This window comes from Rhinolophus sinicus, linkage group LG06 (assembly GCF_036562045.2).
Source record: "Rhinolophus sinicus isolate RSC01 linkage group LG06, ASM3656204v1, whole genome shotgun sequence".
Taxonomy (NCBI): Eukaryota; Metazoa; Chordata; class Mammalia; order Chiroptera; family Rhinolophidae; genus Rhinolophus; species Rhinolophus sinicus.
The window spans coordinates 4,960,802-4,981,298 of record NC_133756.1 but is presented as its reverse complement, the minus strand read 5'-3'; the positions used below and the strand labels follow the sequence as shown (position 1 = coordinate 4,981,298).

At 58.0% G+C, this 20,497-nt stretch overlaps 1 protein-coding gene across 3 annotated transcripts in view; it reads right to left on the bottom strand.

The window, feature by feature from the left end:
• Positions 1-20,497, bottom strand: part of CHD5 (chromodomain helicase DNA binding protein 5) — a 61,918-nt gene that overhangs the window by 28,810 nt on the left and 12,611 nt on the right. For all 3 annotated transcript variants that reach the window (XM_019746694.2, XM_019746695.2, XM_074334185.1), the window contains exons 3-15: positions 15,454-15,633; positions 13,070-13,188; positions 12,302-12,540; positions 10,523-10,647; positions 8,580-8,703; positions 7,869-8,035; positions 7,474-7,695; positions 6,112-6,318; positions 5,703-5,914; positions 3,487-3,618; positions 3,294-3,402; positions 1,886-2,077; positions 1,604-1,804 (exon numbers count right to left, since the gene is read on the bottom strand). In XM_019746694.2, coding sequence (XP_019602253.1) covers positions 1,604-1,804; positions 1,886-2,077; positions 3,294-3,402; positions 3,487-3,618; positions 5,703-5,914; positions 6,112-6,318; positions 7,474-7,695; positions 7,869-8,035; positions 8,580-8,703; positions 10,523-10,647; positions 12,302-12,540; positions 13,070-13,188; positions 15,454-15,633 — 2,229 coding nt within the window. The remainder of the gene's footprint in view (positions 1-1,603; positions 1,805-1,885; positions 2,078-3,293; positions 3,403-3,486; positions 3,619-5,702; positions 5,915-6,111; positions 6,319-7,473; positions 7,696-7,868; positions 8,036-8,579; positions 8,704-10,522; positions 10,648-12,301; positions 12,541-13,069; positions 13,189-15,453; positions 15,634-20,497) is intronic.

The window sequence follows — 20,497 nt, the reverse complement described above, 5'->3', positions numbered from 1 at the left end:
AAGAGAAAACAGGGACCTGAACGAATATTTGCACACCTGTGTTCACAGTATTATCCACAATAGCCAAAAGGTGGAGACAACCCAATGCCCACAGGCAGAGGAATGGATAAATGACACGTGGTCTATTTGTACAAAGGAATATTATTCAGCCTTAAAAAGGAAGGAGATTCTGACACATGTGACAGCATGGATTAACCTTGAGGACATTATGCTCAGTGAAATAAGCCAGTCACAAAAGAACAAATACTGTGCAACTCTACTCTATGAGGTATTCAGAGTAGCGAAATGCACAGAGACAGAGAGCGGAATGGAAGCTGCCAGGGGTTGGGGGAGGGGAGTGAGTGTTTAATGGGGACAGAGTTTGGGTTTTGCAAGATAAAAGGGTTCTGGAGACGGATGGTGGTGGTGGTTGTACAACGGTGTGAATGTACTTAATGCCCCTGAACTATGCACTTGAAAATGGTTAAGATGGTCAATTTTATGTTTATGTGTATTTTACCACAAGTTTTAAAAATAAATAAGAGCTGTGTCTGTGGAGAGTCCAGCCTATGGCAGGACCCCAGTGTGAGCTCAGCGACGTTCTGTGACTAACTGGCCCACAGTCACCTCCGGGATCACTAAATCACCCCCTCATTCAACAGTCACTGGGCATCTCTGGGGCCACGACTGTTCTGAGCCAGTGGAGAAACTGCGTAAGCAACTCCGAGGAGCCCAGGAGATGACCCACCACCCGCCAGCCCCTGCACTGCAGACAGCTTGAGCACTATTCCCGAGGGCCCGCCGCGGCCAGGCACTGTCCGGAGTGCTTCTCCAAGTGTGGTCCGGGGACCAGAAGTGTCTGGGACTTTGTGCAGCCTCAGGCCCCCACTGGAGCTGCTGGACTGGAAGCTGCCCTTCAGCAAGGCCCCTGGTGAGCCATGCACACAGGAAGTCTGGGAGGGCCTACTCATTCAACCCTCCATGGCTCTGTGCAGTGGATCACTTATGTGCAGTTTACAGAGAAGATGGAGGCACAGAATGACTTGCCAGAGGTCACACAGCTGGTGTACAGGGTGGAACCGTGTCCCCCCAAGATTCCTATCTACCCAGAACTGCAGATTGGGACCTTATTTGGAGCCAGGGTCTTTGCAGGTGTAATTGGTTAAGATGAGGACAATGGAGTAGGATGGGCCCTAAAATCCAATACTGGTGTCTTCCTGAGACACAGACACAAAGGGGAGACTGCCATGTGACAGTCAAGGCACAGCCTGAGTGATGCCACAAGCCAAGGAATGCCTGCAGCCCCAGAGGCTGGAAGAGGCAGGAAGGATGGATCCTCCCTGGGAGTCCTCAGAGAGAGCGTGACCCTGCGACACCTTGATTTCAGACTTGGTTCCAGAACTCGGAGAGAGTGAGTTTCTGCTGTTTTACACCCCCACCTCCAGTCTGTGGTGCTTTGTTTCAGCAGCCCCAGGACACGGACACAGCTCGTAACTCTGCCAGCCGCTGGCCCCCACAGTCGCCAGCGCAGAGAGACCCTGAGGGGATGGACCTCAGGGCCCTGTGTCCACGGGACAGACCAGGCACCTCTCCAGGGTCCTCCCCCGGGAAGAGGGGTGCTCACCTTCATGCGGAACACTTTCTTCCCACTGCGAATAGCGTTGTCCTCGAAGGAGAACTCGTTCTCCCGGATCACAGAGCGGCTCTCCTTGTCCCCCGTGTAGGTGACCACATAGAAGTCGGGCGCCCACATCTCAAACTCACGTTCCCAGTTGATAATGGTGGACAGGGGCGCACTGACCAGGTAGGGACCCTTGGAGTGCCCCTGGATGGGGAGACAGATGCCGTGAGGCTGCCTGCCCAAGGCCAGGGCCGGCCCCCTCCCCACCGCCCGCCCAGCCCGCACCTCCTTGTACAGGGAGTAGAGGAAGACGATGGTCTGCACCGTCTTGCCCAGACCCATCTCGTCAGCCAGGATGGTGTCGGTGCCCTGGGCCCAGGAGAAGCGTAGCCAGTTGAGGCCCTCCAGCTGGTATGGGTGCAGCGTGCCACCCGTGGAGTCGATGTACCACGGCTGCTTGTCAAACTTGACCGTGGGCTGCCGGGAAGGCAAAGGTTCAGACACACCCTGAATCATGGGCCACCAGAGCCCAGCCTGCCATCTGCACACAGTTTCTTCTGCCTGGAATTGTCTTCCCACTTCTCTCATTCCTGCTAACTTAATCATCCTTCAGGTCTCAGCTGGAACGCCTCTTCCTCCAAGAAGCCCTCCCTGACTCCTAGCCTGGCTTAGATGTTCCCACTGCGTGCTACCATGGCAGCCCAGTGCTACTCCTATCTGGGCAGTTTCCCAATTGTTAGGTTCTCTGACTTTGAGCCCAGGTTACGGGCACTACGCTGGTCCTGATCAGCACTGCTCCCTCTGAGTCCCATACAGTGCCTGGGATACAGGGGGCATTTACTCAGCACTCGTTTGATGCACGCCTAGGGTGCTTCTTCTGCTTGACCCAGAACATCACCCTCCTTACCTCTTTTATCCTGCAGCTCAAAGCCACCTCCCCCATGAAGTCCTCCTGATATCCAGACCCATTCCACTGCCCTGGCATCCCACAGTCCCAGGCCAAACCCCCATGTTCTGTATGTACACGCCATGGGTCCCTGGGAGATGGGCACTTCTCGAAACGGGGCCAGGGCCCTTGTCCCCGCAGGGCCAGCCTAGGACCAGATGCTGGCAGACACCCCAGAGAGGTTTGCTAAATGAATAAAAGTCAACCTTCCACTCTGACAAGTGCAAAACTCCCAGGGGCAAATTGGGGGTCTCCTCCCAGTGAACAGGTAAGAATGATGTGTAATTCACATAACAGTTGTGGTGCCCCTGAAGTTAGAGAGGCTTTTTGATCTAAACCCTGGTAATTAGCTCATCTAAAGTAATGTAAATTCATGAGCCAAGCAGAGACTATTTGCACCCCCTCCCCCCAGTCTGAGCAAGGATAACCCACATTTCAACTCGCACAGGAAGCCAAGGCCTCAATCCCCTAAGAGCTGCCCCTTTTCCTGAGGCTGGGGGACCAAGACCCCAGGGTATGAGCTCTGCCCTGCAGGGAAGAGCTGGGCCCTGTCATCCTCAATCCCATCGGGTGCCCCTGGCATTAGTGGTCTGAACTGCAGGGCCCCTGGCAAGTCCCCGACTGCACAGGCCATGAAGGCCCAAGGTAGAGTCTGCTGGAGAACATAACTGGCCCCGCAGCCAAGCCTAGGGTGACAGGCCTTGGTGGCCCACCATGCTGCCCTGCCCCCCCCAGTCCCCTGCTCACATCCACAATCGGTGTGTCCGGTGGCTTCTCCTGTTTATCATCCTTGAGCTTCTTCCCCTTCTTGACCAGCCTCTTGGGCAGCCTGGCGTCCTCTCCCAGCATCAGCTCCCTGGGGAAGGGCATGGGGTGCAGGTGAGCAAAGCTCAGGCTGCAGGAGGCGTGCCCTGGGGAACGGCCCGGCCCAGCGGCCCACCTGTGGCCCCAGTAGGCTTGCTTCAGGTTGTCGTAGTAGGGAATGTCGATGTCGTCAATCTCCCAGGTGCACTGGTCATAGGGCAGGTCTTTCCACTTAATCAGGTAGTGCACGTCCCCCTTTTTGTCAAAGCTGCAACACAGCAGACACATGGGAGAGGGGGGCGGGTCACTCGGGCGGCAGCCAGAATGAAGAGTCCAGGAAGTGCACCTTGCAAGGTGCAAACCCCCCACTCCCACTGTTCCCTGGAACCCTGGCCCCAGGCAGGAGGGCACAGAAGGGCAGAGAGAGGAGGCGGCTTGCCCCAGGCCACACAGCTAGTGAGAGGGAGGGAGGGAGCGGCAGGGAGGCTGTGCTCACGGAGGAGCAGAGCCAGCGTCCACCCCTGGTTGGCATCCTGACATGGTGTGTGGACACCAAAACTCTGAACTTCTGAGTTGGACAGTTCTCTCCCCTGACCAGGGGTCTTTGTTTTCTAATTAAGAAGTCAAAGGCCTAGAGTGGCGCCCACCCTGGCAGGGCAGTCTCCACAAAGCACACACGGACAGGATTCCTGCAGGTGGAGCGCCCTCTTCTGGCGCCCCCGGAGACACGGGGACCTGATGACCAAGCCAGCAACACAGCAGCATGCTCCAGAGAAGCACCATGCACTGCAGCTTGATTCTGGATGCTGGGAGGGGCCTGGGGCCTCCCACCCAACCTGAGTTGATCGGGACCAAGCCCAGAAGCACTGCAGGGCCGGGAATATGGCTCCCCGAAGTGGCAGTGGCAGCGACGAGCCTGGGGACCATTAAGAGAAAGACCAATCCCCAGTCACCATGGAAACTGATGGATTTTTTTTTTTTCTCAATAAATAATTGGTTGTTACTCATATCTCGTTCTGGTAAAAATTCGGGGGGTGGAGGGGAGGAGGTAAAATTCACCTGCCTCGCTTTTGAGGCAGGGAGAAAAACTGCCATTTTAACATGAAGTTTAATAAAAGTAAAAATCTGTGCATCAGTCCAATGGGAGGCTTGGGTTCCCATAGGAACTGACCTCCGTTTTAAGGGTCATTCTCAGTGAGGGCTGGGGATGGCAAGAGGGGATGTTTCACAGTCGAGGGGGCAGCTTTTTCAAATTCTCCCGCCCCTCTGACCCCTCTGACGGAAGGAAGCCTGCAGTAGCCAGCATTGGCAGGTTCCCTTAGCCCCCATAACAGCCTTGCAGGGTGCTCGCATTATCCCACTTTACATGACAAACACAGGCACAGAGCCCAGAACGTGGGAGCCAGGATTGGAATCTCAGCGCTGGCCACGTTCCTAACCTCTGCTCTACCCAGCTGCTGCCTGAGGATGCCTGTGGTCTGCCGGCCCCCTAAGTCCCTCCAATACAGCACCCATGTGTCCAGAGGTGGCAAGTTCAAGGTCCCGAGCCTGCAACTATGCAGCAAGCGCTCAGGGCCCCACTCTGCACCCACCTGTCAGCCCCCACCAGTTCTCTAGCACCTGAGCTCCCACCACCCACCAAACCAAAGCCAGACTCCCAGAATCCATGGGCCTCCTGCCTCGGCCCCTTCCTCAGCTTTCTGTAGCCTCTGATCACTGTTCCCTGGGGACTTTCCAGATTGCTCAACAAAGAGTTGTCACAGGGGTGCTTGGGTTTGGAGCAGTGGTCAAGGAGGCAAGTCCTGCCATCAGACAGCACTGGGTTCAAATCCAGGCTCTACCGCCTCTTGGCTGTGTGACTTTAGGCAAGGGGCTTAAACTTGCTGTGCCTGCTCTTGAATCTGTAAAACAGAGACAAAAATAAAGCACCCACCTCTTGGGGTAGACAGTGCTCAGTGCTGCTGGCTGTTGTCATAAAAGAGGGGCAAATGGGACCCTCCAACAGGTATCAAGCACTAAGTTCAGCAGGAGCCCAGGAGCACCGGATGTGGAACCACTGAGTGGCCCGCTCTGTGCTAGTTTCACAAGCCCATCATTCATTTGCCCCTTCGTATTTGTTGTGACTCTGGAACTCTCCTCCCACCACAAATGTGACGTGCGTGCCCGCGTGTGTATGACAACCTCTCCAGGTAGACAGTCAACTCGCCGGCCGTGGGGGCCCTCGGCCTCTTCCTGATGCCCCCACTGCACCCTCCGTGGCCCTGTGCCCATTCCACAGAGCCACGGAGCGGCGCGTCCCAGCTGCGGCACCACCTCCAGTGGGACTCAGGGCCACACCCCGCCGGCACTCACCTGTGGTTCAGGATACGGTGGATCATCAGCCACTCGGGCTTGATGCCGTAGCGGTAGAAGCGTTCCTCCATCTTGGCATAGAGAGGGTCCTTGCTCTTCCTCTTCTCGCTCTTGCTGTCCTCGTCACCGGAGCCATAGTCGAAGGGTGGTGGCTCGTCCATGTCATTCTTTCTTTGGTAGTTGCGATACATCACCGTGTGGTACAGCTCCAGCTGTTCCCGGCGGGGGCAGAGGTTACGAGAGGGAGATGGGCTGTGGCTCCCTGTCCCGACCCAGCTTCCCCCCAACCTCCAGCCAGGCTCCCAGGCAGGACAGTCCTCACCTTCAGTCTCCCCCTCCCCAACTCCCAACAATGCCCCTCACTCAGGGGCTGAGCCTTAGCACGGCCACACCTGCCCAGGTGCCTCACCTGAAGCTCCTTCACCCAGGAGCAGTGCCAGTAGGAGAGCCCAGCCCACTTGACAAAGAACTCCCTCTCCGGGAGGCCCTCCAGGGGCTTGGGTGGGGGGAGGCTGGGCTCCACTTCGGGCCCTGACAGCCCTACCAGGAAGGGGGCCGGCGGCTCCGTCCACCGCCAGTGCAGGATCCGCTGGACTTTGCCCTTCAGTGGGGGACACTGTGGACAGAGGAGAGTCCCCAAGTTCAGGGCTTAGCCCCAGGGCCCCACCCTGAGGCTCCCGTGACAGCAGGCAGGGAGCTGCACTGTTCCCCCAGTCAGACAGCACCCCTGTGACTCCATGACACAGCCCTGTCCTCAGGAGCCCGCGTGTGCTCTGTACACAGGAGACGGGCAATGAGGGTCTGCACGTGAGCACACACACGCGCACACGTGCACACACGCATACACGTGCACACATACACATGTGCACATGCACACACACGCATACACTCCACACATACACACATGCGCACACGTGCATACACACAACAGAAACCCAGATACACGCGGGTAACCAAGGACTGGCCAGAGCACAGCCCAGGACCCAGAGGTGGGAGAATCCAGCACTGGGGGCGCCTAGGGGACAACTCAGAGCATGGGGGCATTCGATGGCTGGGGGGCGCCAGTGGAGGGTGCTCTCCTCTCCCAGCAGAAACTGAGGCTCCAGCCCCAGGGGACTCCTACCCTCTCACCACCCCCAGCCCTGCGACAGGAGCCAGGTCCAGAGTGGGTCTGAGTGGACAATTCTGCCGTTGTGTGGCCTTAGGCAAGTCACTTTACCTCCCTGAGCTAAGGTTTTCTCATCTAAAATTGGACTAACAAAAGGACTGATACTTGCAAACTCAGTAAGCGTTAAGGGATGCCTGATAAACAGTGGCTGTGTTGGTTGGTGAGGATTATCACCACCACCCGTCTCTCTTTTCATAAAGGCTCCTTTTTCAGGTTTCGGGTGAGAAAACTGCATCTGAGTCTTTAGGGAATTGTGAAGCAGAGCAGGTCTGGGTGAGGCAGCGGGCGGGACTCCGGACGAGGGGGCACCTGTGGTGGGCGGGGGCTCGGACCAAGGCTAGTGGCTGGCAGGGCGGGGCCTAAAGGGGCGCGTCTTGGGTGGGGCCTGAAGCACCGCAGGTGGGCCGTCGTGGGCGGGGTGGTGCTGGGGAAGGCGTGGCCTGGCGTGTGGTGGGCAAGGTCTGTGGGTCGGGCGGGGCCTGGGCTGGCGGAGGCGGGGCCTTGGTGGGCAGGGTCCTGCCGGGCAGGGAAAGGCCTGGCCATGATGGGCGGGGCCTGGCCGGCGGGGCGGGGCGTTCGGCGCGGGGCAGGCAGAACACTCACAGTACAGCGCGGGCAGAGCCATTCACCGTTTGGGATCTCGGGCAGGGGCGGGTTGAGGCAGTGCAGGTGGTAGGACGAGGGGCAGGCGTCGCAGCAGAGCAACTCGCCACCGTCCTTGCACACTCGGCAGAACTCCATGTGGTCGTCCTCCTCTTCCTCGCAGCCGCCCTCCTCCTCCTCCTCTTCATCGTCCTTCGGCTCCCACTGAATCCCCTCCTTCTCCTGCAGAGAGGAGTACAGATGGAGGCACCCTGGTCCGGGACACCCTCCACCAGGATGGGACTCCCTCCTCCCACTCAGCACCTCCCCACGTTCTGCCCCAACATGACCCGCGCGGGTGTACAGGGAGCCAGGCACAGGCCGCACCCCACCCAGGGTCTCTGCCAAGGGCTTACGCAGTGGGGACAGCTCCACTTGCCCTCGGGAGCCTTCTCCAGCTCTGGATCCAGGCAGACGAGGTGGTAGGCCCGCGGGCAGGTGTCACACAGGATGATTTCCCCTCCCTGCTGGCACACCTCACAGTAGTCCTGGTGGTCAGTCTCATAGCCATCGCCATCGTCAGCTGGGGAGGGGGCACAGGCAGCCATGCACGCCGTGTCTCCACTCCCAGTGCCCAGCCAATCTCCACCCCAGGCTGCACGGGCACATAGTAGGTGCTTAACAGATGTGGGATGAATAGATGGTGGGGAGACAGACGGGGTGAACCAATGTCAAGGGAAATGGCTAAGGGAGGAAAGGGGTGAAGAGATGGATAAAAGTAAAGTAGGAAAGGAGGAGGGATGGAGCGAGGGAGGATGGGTAAGGGAATAGGGATGAGGGATGGGTGATGGGTAGAGGAGTGGATGATTGAATGGGTGGATGGCGGATGAGGTTGCGGAGCACTTCCTTCTGCCCGCTCTGCTAGTGCCGATGCCCTGGGTGGCTCACACCACAGCTCTGGAATTTAGCCTCCCTGGACCAGGACCCTCCCCTCCTGACAGCAGACCAGGGTGGCTGAGGAAGCACAGGGGAACTGCCTGGCTGAGGCCAGGAGCGGCCGAGGCATAAGGATGCCTCCCCGCTTCCCGCCGTGGGGCCATGGGAACCCTGCAGAAAGGAAGTCCTACTCCTCTTCTTCTTGCGTCTCCTCTTGTTCTTCTTCCCCAGGGCTGCAGAACACTCGGAGCGCACAGAGGCACTGTGGATGCTGGCGCTGTCGAAGTCTGACTCTTCCCGTTCATCTTCCTCGCTCTGCAGGGGGTGGGGAGGGCTCTGTAAGCCCAGAGCCTGCCCTGGGAGCTCATCCCAAGGGCTTCCCTGGCCTGGGCAGAGGGGGTGTGGGGCAGGGCATGGTGCTTGCCGTGGTTCATCTTCTCTCCACCTAGCCAGAAACCCACCAGGCCAACCTGATGTCCCACCACTGTCCCCAAGCCCTGTTCTCCAGCCCTCACACAGTTCCCACATTTTCTACTTCAGTACCTCTCCCTAGGCCATGACCTCCGCCCTGCCAAACTCCAAACTCCTACACATCCCTCAAGAGGAAACCCTAAAGACGCCACCCCCAAGAAGCCTTCCCAGATCCCTCCTTAACAGAACCTGTTGCACAGCCTGTGTGCCAGGTCTGACCTGTCCCATCTGCCTGTCGCTGGCTCTCTCCCAGTGTACTTGCCCAAACCCGTTGCAGACTGTGAGCCTCTGGAGCAGGGTGGACCACGGCTGAGCAGAGAGCCTAGACAATTAGTGTGTGCTCAACAAATATTTGCTGAGCTGACCTGGTCCACCAACTCCAGGCTGGGCCACACCTGCTGCTCTATGCTCCCCTCCAGCTAAACTCAAGACCTGTCACTTGCCTTGACCAAGGGACAGAGAAATGGCTTCTATTTCTGACCCTCTACAGGACTGAGGGAAGGTGAGGTAAACAGGTGCCCTGTACAAGTGTGGGAGAGTGAATGTCGCCCCTATGGAGAAGCGATAAAAAGTGCTCCTGAGGTGGGTTCCCTTAGGGTCAATCTGAACCTGGTGCCAGAGCTGGCCCTGGAGGGATCAGGGCTTGAGCCCAGTCTCATCCTGCCCACATGCCACCTTCCTGGGGTCCAGCCTCCCAGCAGACATGGACGTCCAGGCCCCATTAGGACTCTGAAGGGCCCACTGGCCCTCCCATCTGCTGCCCAGATGGAGTGGCCACTGGGGACAGCAGAGCCAGGACTGAGCCCCAGATCAGCCGGGCGGGTTCCACATCCAGAGTCCAAGCTGCCAGGGCCTGGGAGGGTCATCTGAACCCCTCACCGATTAGGTTGGGAAACTAAGGCCCTGCAGGCCTGCATGGGGCATGTCAAGAGTGGGGGAGGGGCAGGACCTGCCCCCAGGCCAGTTCAGGAAAACGAACAGCCCAGCTTTCTTCCCACAGTCACCGGACCTTTGCATGGCACACATACGCATCACACACATGCATCTCAGGCCTGGTCATGTACACACACCCACAGACACGCTCAAGTACATGGGGTCTCGCTGTCTCACACCCACTCATGCTCACATACCCTCTCATACTCTAACACTCACACTCACACATACACTCACTACACGCCCATGTTCACACACTCTCACATGCTCACACACATGCCCGCACTCCCACACGTATACTCTCACACTCACACTCACACAGGTACTCTCACACTCACACACACACACTCACACACTCACACACTCACACACTCACACACGTACACTCTCACACTCCCACACGTACACTCTCACACTCACACTCACACAGGTACTCTCACACTCACACACACACTCACACACTCACACATGTACACTCACACGCACACTCTCACACTCACACACATACACTCTCACACTCCCACACGTACACTCTCACACTCACACTCACACATGTACTCTCACACACACACACACACTCACACACTCACACACTCACACACATACACTCACACTCACACGCACACTCTCACACACACATACACTCTCACACACACACATACACTCACACACACAGACACACACACACGCACACACGTACACTCACACGCGTGCGCACGCACACGCTCACCGAGGAGCCTTTCTTCCTCTTGTTGCTGATCCCTCCGAAGCGGAACTTGAGCCCGGCCACCTTTTTCCCTTTGCCCTTCTTCTTGGCATCCTTGGAGCCCTTGATCTTCTTCCTCACTCCAGGCCCTGAAAGGTCATGTGGAATAAGCAACATGGCTGCTCACTACGGCCACGATTCATTCGGCCCTCGGGGTAACTCGACAAGGACACGGTGGGTTCTACCCTCGCCCTTTTCAGATGAGAAGGCGGAGGCTCAGAGAGGTCAAGCTCTATTTACAGTTACACAGCCTGTCGGGTCCATGGGGGGTGCGGGGCGAGAATAATCCAGACTCAGGCTCTGCCCTGACCACCACACTGCCCCTCTTCTCTTATACAAACGGCAGAAACACTGGTCATCTTGGGAACAGCCCTGCCCTGTCCCCCCTCCCAGGACAGGAGCTATCCCCAATGGAGCCATGGCTAGCTAGCAGGGCCACCAAGGGCACAGCCACCCACCTGTGGGCCACACCTGTGCGCCACACCTGTGCCCTGGAGGGCTGTTCCGAGCCAGGAAACCCTTCCCTAGCGGTCAGCCTCTGGGTTATCCCCAGGCCCAAGCAATGCTGGCACTACTCGAGACCACCCCCATCTCTGCCAATTCCCCTGGGAAATGCTGGCTCCCCAGTAGGCAGTAGGGTGGAGGCTGTTTTTATGGCGCTGGCCACAAAACAATTAGCCACCTGAGGAGTAATAACCCCCCAGAAGCCTCTGCCACTGGGCTTAGCAGGGAAGGTGGGGGCCTGGAGGCAAGTGGCCATATCCCGGGCTCTCCAACAGCATCTGCTTGCACAGAGGTGGGCCTGGGGGCCCAGCTGTAACCTTGGCGCCACCACGGAAAATCTATTTCAATTTTTCAGGCACTGAATAGGCAGCCCACGGAATCAATAGCTCAGCGGCTGGAGCCCGAGAGGAAATGAGAAAGCCAGGCAGGCAGGGCGGGGCCCAGGGCAGAGGCCAGCAAGGGACATGAGCAGAAGCAGGCTCTCACCCCTGTCACTCTACCCACCGGGCCCTGCAGGGACCTGGCAAAGGGCGCATTGTCCCAGAAACCAAAGCTCCTTGGGATTGAAACAAGGGGTCCCTGAGCCCCCTCAGCCCCCCCCATCAGAATCCAATCAGCGTGCCCAGAAAGGCTGAGCTGCCGACCCCACCACCACTGAGAGCCCTGGGGAGGTTCAGTGAGGCCAGAAACCCTCCACCCAGGAGAGGTCCCTCCCCCGGGACTTCAAGTCACAGAGCGCCACTGCTGTCCCTGTTATCCCCATCAAGACACCCACCACTGAGTCCAACTTTGTATCTGGACCTCCTTCCGGGCCTCCCCAGAAGCCGGCCCTGGCCACGCCCCTGCACGACTGTTACCCCAAGGGCCCTGTGCTCAGTCAAGAGGGGTCACAGGCTAACCCTGGGCCCCTTCTCCCTGGAGATGGTGCAGCCCCAAACTCAAGAGACTTCCCTCAGCCTGGGCCTCCCCTCTCCTTTCCTCCATGCCCCAGTCGGAGGGGGCAGGGCCAGCCCCCCAAAGCTCTGAGCACCATCTCCTCCACTTATCCCCCAGCCCTGCAAGAGAGGCAGGACGGGAGCTCTGATACTGCTGCAATATAGCCAAGAAAGCCATGTGGGTCAAGGTCAGCTAAGGCACTAGGTCCTTGAGAGACTGTCCCAGCTGGCCAGCTACCCGAGGCCACAGGGCCGAGGAAGGCCCCTGCCAGCAGGGCTGGGTGCCCACCCACCGCAGCCTTACCCTTGCCCTCCTTGGTCTTGGCCTTGCGAATGGGCACAGGCTGGGGGGCCTGCTGGGGGCTGACGGCCAGTGGAGGGGCGATGGTGACCGTCTCCACAGCCGCAGCCACTGCCGCAGCGGCTGCCGCCGCCGAGCTGCCCTTGAAGGGGTTGTTGGCACTGAACTCCCGCCACTTGGCGCCCAGGACGGTCATCATTTTGGACATGGGGATCTTCGGGTTCTTCTTGGCGATGAGTGGCCTGTGTGAGGGGAGAGGTGGGAGGGTGAGAGCAGTGCCATGGAGGGGATGAGACCCCCCACGTGACCCCGGCAGGGCCCACCCCTTCTTCTCCCACACCTGGAATAGGCAGCACCAGCCCCATGCTCCAGGTTGGGCAGGGGAGAGGACAAAGTTGAGACAGCAGTCCACCCCCAAAATGCTCCTGAGTCCCTGTTTATGGGGTTGGCAGTCTTCTAATTGATTGGGTTTCCAGATCCTGCAAGACCTAAGGGGCCAGAGCAAGGGGCCTGCAGCAGGCATCGGTGTCTTCCAGAGCTGAGAGGGGCGTGGGGGCTTAATGCTCCCTGGGACTGACTGGGACCACCAGCCCCAGGCACAGGACAAACGAGGGAGGCAGGGCCATCTGCTAAACCGGACGGGGTCCCACCATCCTGCCAGCTCTGCCCAGGGTCACTGTCAGCCTGACAGCCACGCCTCCCCCCAGAAGCCGGGCTTGGTCCCTCTGACCACCTGTGGACACACAGCTGTGGCCGCCGGCCCCAGCTCACCTAAGGAACTGGCTAAAGGCCTTGTAGTTGGTCAGCGTGTGGTAGTCGGCCTCCGAGAACAGGTAGTCCACGTCATCCAGGCCCCACTCGGCCATGAGCTGCCCTGAGGACTTGGGCTCCTGCAGAGACATGGGCGGGAGGTAGGATGGGAGGTGGGGTGGTTCTAACCTGCACCCCTATCCCCAGAGCCCCTACCCAGGAGGCCTTGGAACAAGGGGAAGGGGAGCGGTAAATGCCTGCAACTTAACAAGAGCAGCTCTCAGCCACCGCTGAAAACACCCTAACGCATTCTGGCCCCCAATCCACTGAATGGCTCAGATGCCAGTTTATGAGGAGGTGCAGGGCCAAGTGGGGGCTTCGGGGGGAGGGCAAGAATAGTCACAGTATCTCTATCCAGGAGGAATGTTTGGGGAATCTGAGCACTGGGACAGAACAGCGGCCTGAAGATGGGTTTTAGGAGGCAGATGTCCCCGGGGAGGCAGCAGGTTCAAGGCTGCCTAAGGCACGTTGGGGACAACAGAGTCCATCCCAGATGTCCCCAGTACAGTCACGCATGGACCCCATATAAAAGGACAGGCCACTGCCTGGTTCCAGGGCCAGCCAGGTGTGCCCTAGCCACGGTAAGGACATGGCACAACCCCAAGAGGGTCCTTCAGCTACTGTTTCACCTTCTGGATGGGACACTGAGGCCCAGGGAGGCATGTGACTTCCCAGGGGCACACAGTGAGCTTGTCAGACAGTCAGCCTGGGTGTCAGATCACAGAACAGCCCCGAGCTGGCTGGGATGGGGTGGGGGTGGGGGTGCTAGACTCTGGAGCCAGACAGACGCCAGTTCTATTCCAGGCTCTGTCACCTACCTGCAGTGAGAGGTGGACAAGCTACTTCACCTCTCTACACCTCAATTTCCCCATCGATAAAATGGGGAAAACAGCACCTGCCTCACCAGAGGGAACGAGTCAGCACTGGAGATCGGAACAGGGCCTTGATTTCCCACTTGTTCCTGGCCGCCCTGCTCCAGCCCCACCCACTGATCCTTTCAGCCAATCAGCACGTGCCACTCCAGGCGGCAGTCCCTGATCCAGATGGGCGTGTGCCTTGAGCCAGTCCAGTCCAGGAGACCGCTGGGTCTCCATGTGGACAACCAGAACCCAGGCCTGCTTTCCTGCCTGCTGGATGGAGCAGTGGGTGACCAAGAAGCCCTGAGCTGCTGCTACGCCCATTCTCCCACCTGCCCAGAGCTCTGGACCTCCTGTTCTCTGTGACACTTCAGAGGTGCTCCTATGTGGGACCCTCTCCCGCGGCCGACCTGCCCCCATGACACACAGCCATTCCTGGAGGCACATCAGCCCTCCACTCGGCTCCCACCAGGAAGCAGAGCAGCATGTGAGTGAGCGTGAGTGTGAGCGGATGACATTGTTACAAAATAACCGTGAATCGCTCCCGTAAGTTCATCTTTCAACGCTGTCAGCCCCTCAGCTATTATCAGTCACAGATGACGCATAACACAACTGCCTACTAGTGACATCCCTCTGGGTGCTGGGACAGCACGGGGACTTCCTAACATCAGTCGCTGCCAGTCACCATTTCTGCCTCAGTCACTGTATTAATATTCACGGAGCACTTACCCTTACATCCAGCCTAGCCCAAATGGAGCCTGGGTGCCCCAGCGGAAGAAGGAAGGGAGCAGGCTAGTCCTGGGTGACTCGGGTCCTCTGCGCCCTGCCCAAGAGCCACCCACAGGCCTTACCCTAGGCCCCCTCCCTGAGCAGCCCCGATGGTGCGGCCTCAGAGGCTTCTTCACATCACGCCCCATAAGCTTGGAGAAGACGCTTTGCCCAGGGGAGCTCTGGGCCCCTCGCTACAGCTTTCCTGGTCGTGCTCCTGTGAGCAGAGTGTCAGACCCCGCGCCCAGTAACAAAGTTCCTCTCCTGCTCTAAGTGGCGCTGCCCAGGCTTCTTGCTGACAAAGGCTTGAGTTGCTGGTGTATTTGCCCAAACTGCTCCAAGCAAGAGGTGCCTGACACAAAACTTGAGCTCAGACATCACTCTCTTCCGAAAGAGTTTCGTGCCCCATTGCGCAGTCGAGATCAAGATGGCAGATCACACATCAAAGAGGCTGCACGACTTCCTCCCCACACTCCTCAGCGCTGTCCGTCATTATTTCAAATGTGGCTACAGTAGTTCACACAAAGGTATGTTCAACCCCCACGTGTACACACACACACACACACACACACACACACACCCATCGGCCCGACTGCCGCCCATGGGAAAGGACGGCCTGGCCCTTTCACTCAGGGCTCCCGGCAGGAAGGCAGAGACGTGACAGCAGGAAGCTCGGCTGTCCCAGCAGGTGTGTCCCCCTCCAGCGGCCTCCGTGGCTACCTTCAGGCGTCCATCGTCGTCGTCATCCTCGTCGTCACCCTTCTTTTTTCGCTTGGCTTTTTTCTCCTTCTTGTCCTTGAGTTTCTTCTTCTTCTTTTTGTTAGGGGAGTAGTCACTGCCCTCACTCTCCGACTTCTCTTCCAAGTCCTCTTCATTTTCCGACAGCTCATCGTGGCTCCCCTGGAAGAGAAAGGCGGACAGTGAGGGCAACAGGGGCCCAAAGAAAGCCTGAAGTCTTGGGCAGAAGGACTGCCCTGAGAACAGCCTCCTGGCACAGTCAGCCACACCTCTGGGTCACTCAGCATCCCGGTGCTCACAGCTCAGCACCAAAGCCCTCCCCGAGGGGTTGCCCCAAGCCAGCAGGGTCAGGGGTCTTGCCCCAGTGACCTGCCGCTGCAGTGAGGATGTGCGGGGAGGCCTCTGTGCAGTTAGGCTTCTCCACCAGGCCAGCTCAGTGCGGCCTGCTGGACGGCCCTGGGCTGAGGCACAGGCTCTGCTCCAATCAGAGTCAGGTTTCTGTGGACTTGGGGATTTTAACAAGTGGTGTACGATGGCACTTGGGCCCAGGAGCTCAAAGCAGAGGACGTGATGCCCAGAGAGAGTCAAAAAGCAAAGGGCATGGAAACACCACGGAGCCGCCGGCTCTCTGCTAGGTCTGCATCTGAGGGAATTGTATGTGTCAAGTGCAACCTGTAATAATTCCAAGTGCATAGCCCAGCTTTATCTGCCTGTGGGCTCTCCAGAGGCTGCTATGCAGGAGCCCATCTTCCCTGCCCACCCCCACCCTGGCCCCTACATCTCAACACAAGACTAGGTCGTTTAGGCAGCTTTTTTTAAGCTTGGCTTCCTTGATTTAGTTTCCCCTTCTACACAGGCACAAAATGGCCCATTTATATGGAGATAAGGGTGGTTACAGCCAGAGCATCCCCACTAGAAGGCACTGCCCCTGGAGAAAGCTGTTTATTCTCAGCCTTTCAAGATGCTAGTGGACTGGTAAGGCCCTTCCCAGCCCCTCCTGGCTAGGTCTGGTCTGCAGGGAGAGAGGCTGGGTGCTGACACTCCAGTTACCAGCGGGCTTGTCATCTTCCTGCTGGCTGTTTACTGTTTTCAAGGTGAGCAAAAAGGGGCATGAAAGAGATGGAGAGAGAACCAGAGATGAAAAATGAGCTCAGGAAACAGCAATGGGGGGGAGAGGCAAAAGAGAATGTGGGGAGGGAGGAAGGGGAGGGAGAGAGAAGGAAAGGGAAGGGAAGGGAAGGAGGGAGGGAGGGAGAAGAAAGGGAGGGAAGAGAAGAGAGGAGGAGAGAAAGAGGAGGAAGGGAAGGGAGCAGGTGGGAGAAGGGAGGAGGGGGGCACCAAGGGCAGTGAGGGCAGTGGATGTCGGGAGAATCTTGGGAGGCCCCCAGCCCGATCTCTGCCCTTTGCCTCCACACGGTAAGGAGGGAGGCTCGCCCTGAGATCCAACTGGGAAAGGACCCACCCACAGGCTCCCGCACTTCCTGACTCCCGGATGCTCAGCTCCCGGTTCCCGCTTCCTTTTATGCCCATTAGGCCACTGAGTCAGAGTGCTGGCTGGCATGAAAGGGCCTCTGTGCCTTTCTGGAGCCATGGTGCTTCCCAGAATACTGACTGGCTATGCCGGGCCCCAGGGATGGTGCAGATCCTGGCTGCTGCCACAGCCTGCGGGGAGCAGGACAGACTTACAGGCGCTCCTGCTCCCAGGGCTGGTGGCCACAGCTCCCAGCTCTGCCTTAGTCCTTTGGGGAGGCGGGGGTCAGACCAGGACACCCATTTCCCCTGAGGGTACAGAGGTCCACCAGCTTGGATAGACCATCCTTTGAGAGACCTGAGAGACCAGCTCTACCCCAGACTTCACCCCAGCCAAGGTAAGGATGGGAGGACGAGACCACAAACTTCAGCACCACGGACAGCGGCTGTGGCACAGACGGAGGTTGGGGCTCAGGACTGGCCCTAGCTGCCTTGGGACCGACCCCACAAAGCAGGCAGGGATGAGGAAGGAGGGTCCATGGTGGGTTCTGAGGGTCCCTGGGGAGGCTGCAGGACAGAATGCCTCAGGCTCTGACCCTTGCTAGCCTGGGAACTACGCAAGTCACAGCAGCACCCTGACCTCAGCTTCCTCACCTGCTACATCAGATGCCACAGAGAGTGGTAAGAGTAACAAAGGAGATCATGCAGGAGAAGGCCTTAAACATTTTGCAAATGGGAGCGTCCCAAATACCCACAACGATGACCCCAACTCTGCTTGGAAGCCAAAGATGGAGCCAGGATGACAAACCGGAGGATTCTACCAGCCTCACGCCCCTCGTTTCTGCAAATCGGGACTGAGCTGAAGCCAACTGCATAGATGGTGCCTGCAACTGGGCGACAACAACGGTGCAGATGACGCTGACAGGGGGCTATTGTGGCCACACCTGAGGGGGAAGCAGGCACTGCCTCACCAAGTGTAGGAGAGGCCAAGAGTAGCCAGCACGGCCCCAAATGCAGGGACCAGAGGGAGCTGCATGGGAGAAGGGAGGCGGGAAAGGCACCTGCAGCAGACCTTGTGTTAGTGTGTGCACAGTGCAGGGGGAACAGGTCTGGGAGAAGGTCCCAAGACAGGCACTGCCAGGAGGGCTGGCCCAGCATCCACTCCAGGGCTTGGTGGGAGAACAAGAAGGCAAAAACCCTCCTTGAGAAATGAGCTAGGGCTTCTGCAGAGCCCCTCATTTCCAGGAATGGGGAGACTATTCTCTCTGCTGTCACCCACACCGGGGCAAGCCCAGTCCAAGAGAAAGCTCTGATTCCCCAATTACCCTGAACCCCATCTGTCCCCTGATCCTCTCTGCACCCTGCCTTCTCCCTCCACCAAATGAAGCTCACACTCCTTGGGCCCACCCCCACCTGTACCCCAATCTCAGCCAAGCCCTCCTGCCCACACTGTAGGCTGCAGAACAGGTCTTTGGAGGTTGGTTTCCCACTGGTACCATGTCTGTATCCACAGCACATTTCTGCATCCAGCTGTTTGGACACTTCTAGACCTGGGCCTCCTTTTTTCCCGAAAATCTTTCCTTGCTGAGAAGAAATGAAGGGAAAGATAACCAATGGTTCTGAAAACAATTTGAGGAGGCATGACCCATCAGTGGGACATGAGGGGATACAGTGGCAAAAAGGGAAGGAATGACTGAGAAGCAGGGTAGTTCAGTATCTTGCAACTTACGGAGGTGGGTGTAAGCCAAGCCACACTCAAGGGAGAAGACACAGGCACGAAACAATATGCCCTAATAAAGACCTGAACCCACCTCAACCCCCACCCCAGCTACACCGTGGGCTCTGACCCTCAGGGAACTTTGACCTTGAGGCGATCCTTTGGGCTGTGGCAGCCTTGGGTGTGACTACGGGAAAAGCACCTGGTGGGCGAGAATCTTAGTGGCCTTGGATTTCCCACAAGAATCCATCTGCAGAGCTGCCATAACCACCACCCCCGCCCGGGCTGTGCGTGCAAGCAGCTGGGGCAGGTACGCGGGGTCTCTGCCCTGAGGCCCAGACCCAGAGGACAGAGCATGCCACTAGTGCTGGCCTTGGGGACCCCAGTGGGCAGTCCCAGCCTGCCCTTCCTCCTCCCAGCTGCAGATGCTTCTCCATCCAGGCCTCCCATCTCCTCCCTCTCCCTTCCCTCCAAGCCCAGCACTCAGCACACATCGCATTTTGAAAAAGGAGGCATTTAAACTCAAATGGAAGGAATCGGAGAGTTGGTCATTCTCGATTTGGGGTCCTTCAAGATTGAGAGGGAAAAAGAAAGAATGAAATATGAGCCTTCCCATTCACGACTGTTATAAACAGTTATAATTTAGCACTGAATAATTGGTTGCTATGGTAACCGCTGCAGTACAGGTTGAAATCATTTCTCCCTCCTGCGCTGGGTCTGACAAGGAGCTTCATCTACATATGCTCAGGTTCTGGTCAGAGTCCGGTTATTTTATGTAAATCGGAATCCGTGACTTGCTGCCTGTCCTCTTCCCCACCCCAAAAAACCAAACCAAAACAAAAAAAACAAACTGCTGTATGGGTCCCACTGCCTAGGCCCCCTGCTGCCTCCACCCAGTGCCTTGTCCTGGGGCCACCTGGGTGGAGCTGGAGAGAAGCAAAGGGCTGAAACTCCCCTCTCCACACCTGATGACCCCCAGCCCTCTGCAGCGGGCCGGGCAGGGCATGGTGGCCAGGATCCTGCCCTCTGGCTGCAGCTCGCTCCAGACCCTCTAAGAGCTGACGGCTGGCTAAGCCAGGCTCTCAGAAATGCAGAGGGGGCTGCGATGATCCAGGAGTCACCTTGGGGGCCTGTCGGTCATCTGCAGGCTCCACCCCCTTGAAGAACCCCATACTGCATCTCAGTAGAGAGAGGAAGGAAAGAGGGTGAGGAAGTGAGGGGAGGGAGTGAGGAGAATGGAAGAGAAGGAGAGGGAGGGAAGGAAGGAGGGAGGGAAATGAGGGGGAGGAAGAAGAAATGGAAAGAAGTGAGACAGAGGGCCAGGGAAGCAGGAGATGGCAAGAGATGGATAAGCAGAGAAGCCCAGCTCAGGCCAATGCAGTGAAGGAGACGCAGAGACAGACAACAGCCAGAGAGAAGGCCCAGAGGCAAAAACGAAAGTAAACGTGTGTTCAGTTGGTCCAGAGGCAGAAGGGAGGGAGGAGACCTGGGAGACCATGGCGCTGGGAATGGGGGAGGCGAGCATCGGCCCCCCACCCCCACACCCCCACTGCCAAACTCCCTTCACCCCAGGCGCCAGCCCACCACTGTCCAGACACTGCCCATCTCCAGCCCTCTTCCTGGCCAGGGCAGTGGAGAGGATCCTACTCTCCCCTGTGCCCTGGGGGCAGGGAGATGAAGAGGGTGTACGCACAGGCCCACACACTCTGCTGGTCCTTCATTTGGGAACTGGGGAGACCCGCCTCAAGGAGGAGATGGCATGGCATGTCCTAATCTAACCTCCAGCCCAGTTCCCGTGAAAGAAGCTGGGGAAGAGAAAACGGCGGAGAGGTGGAGAGA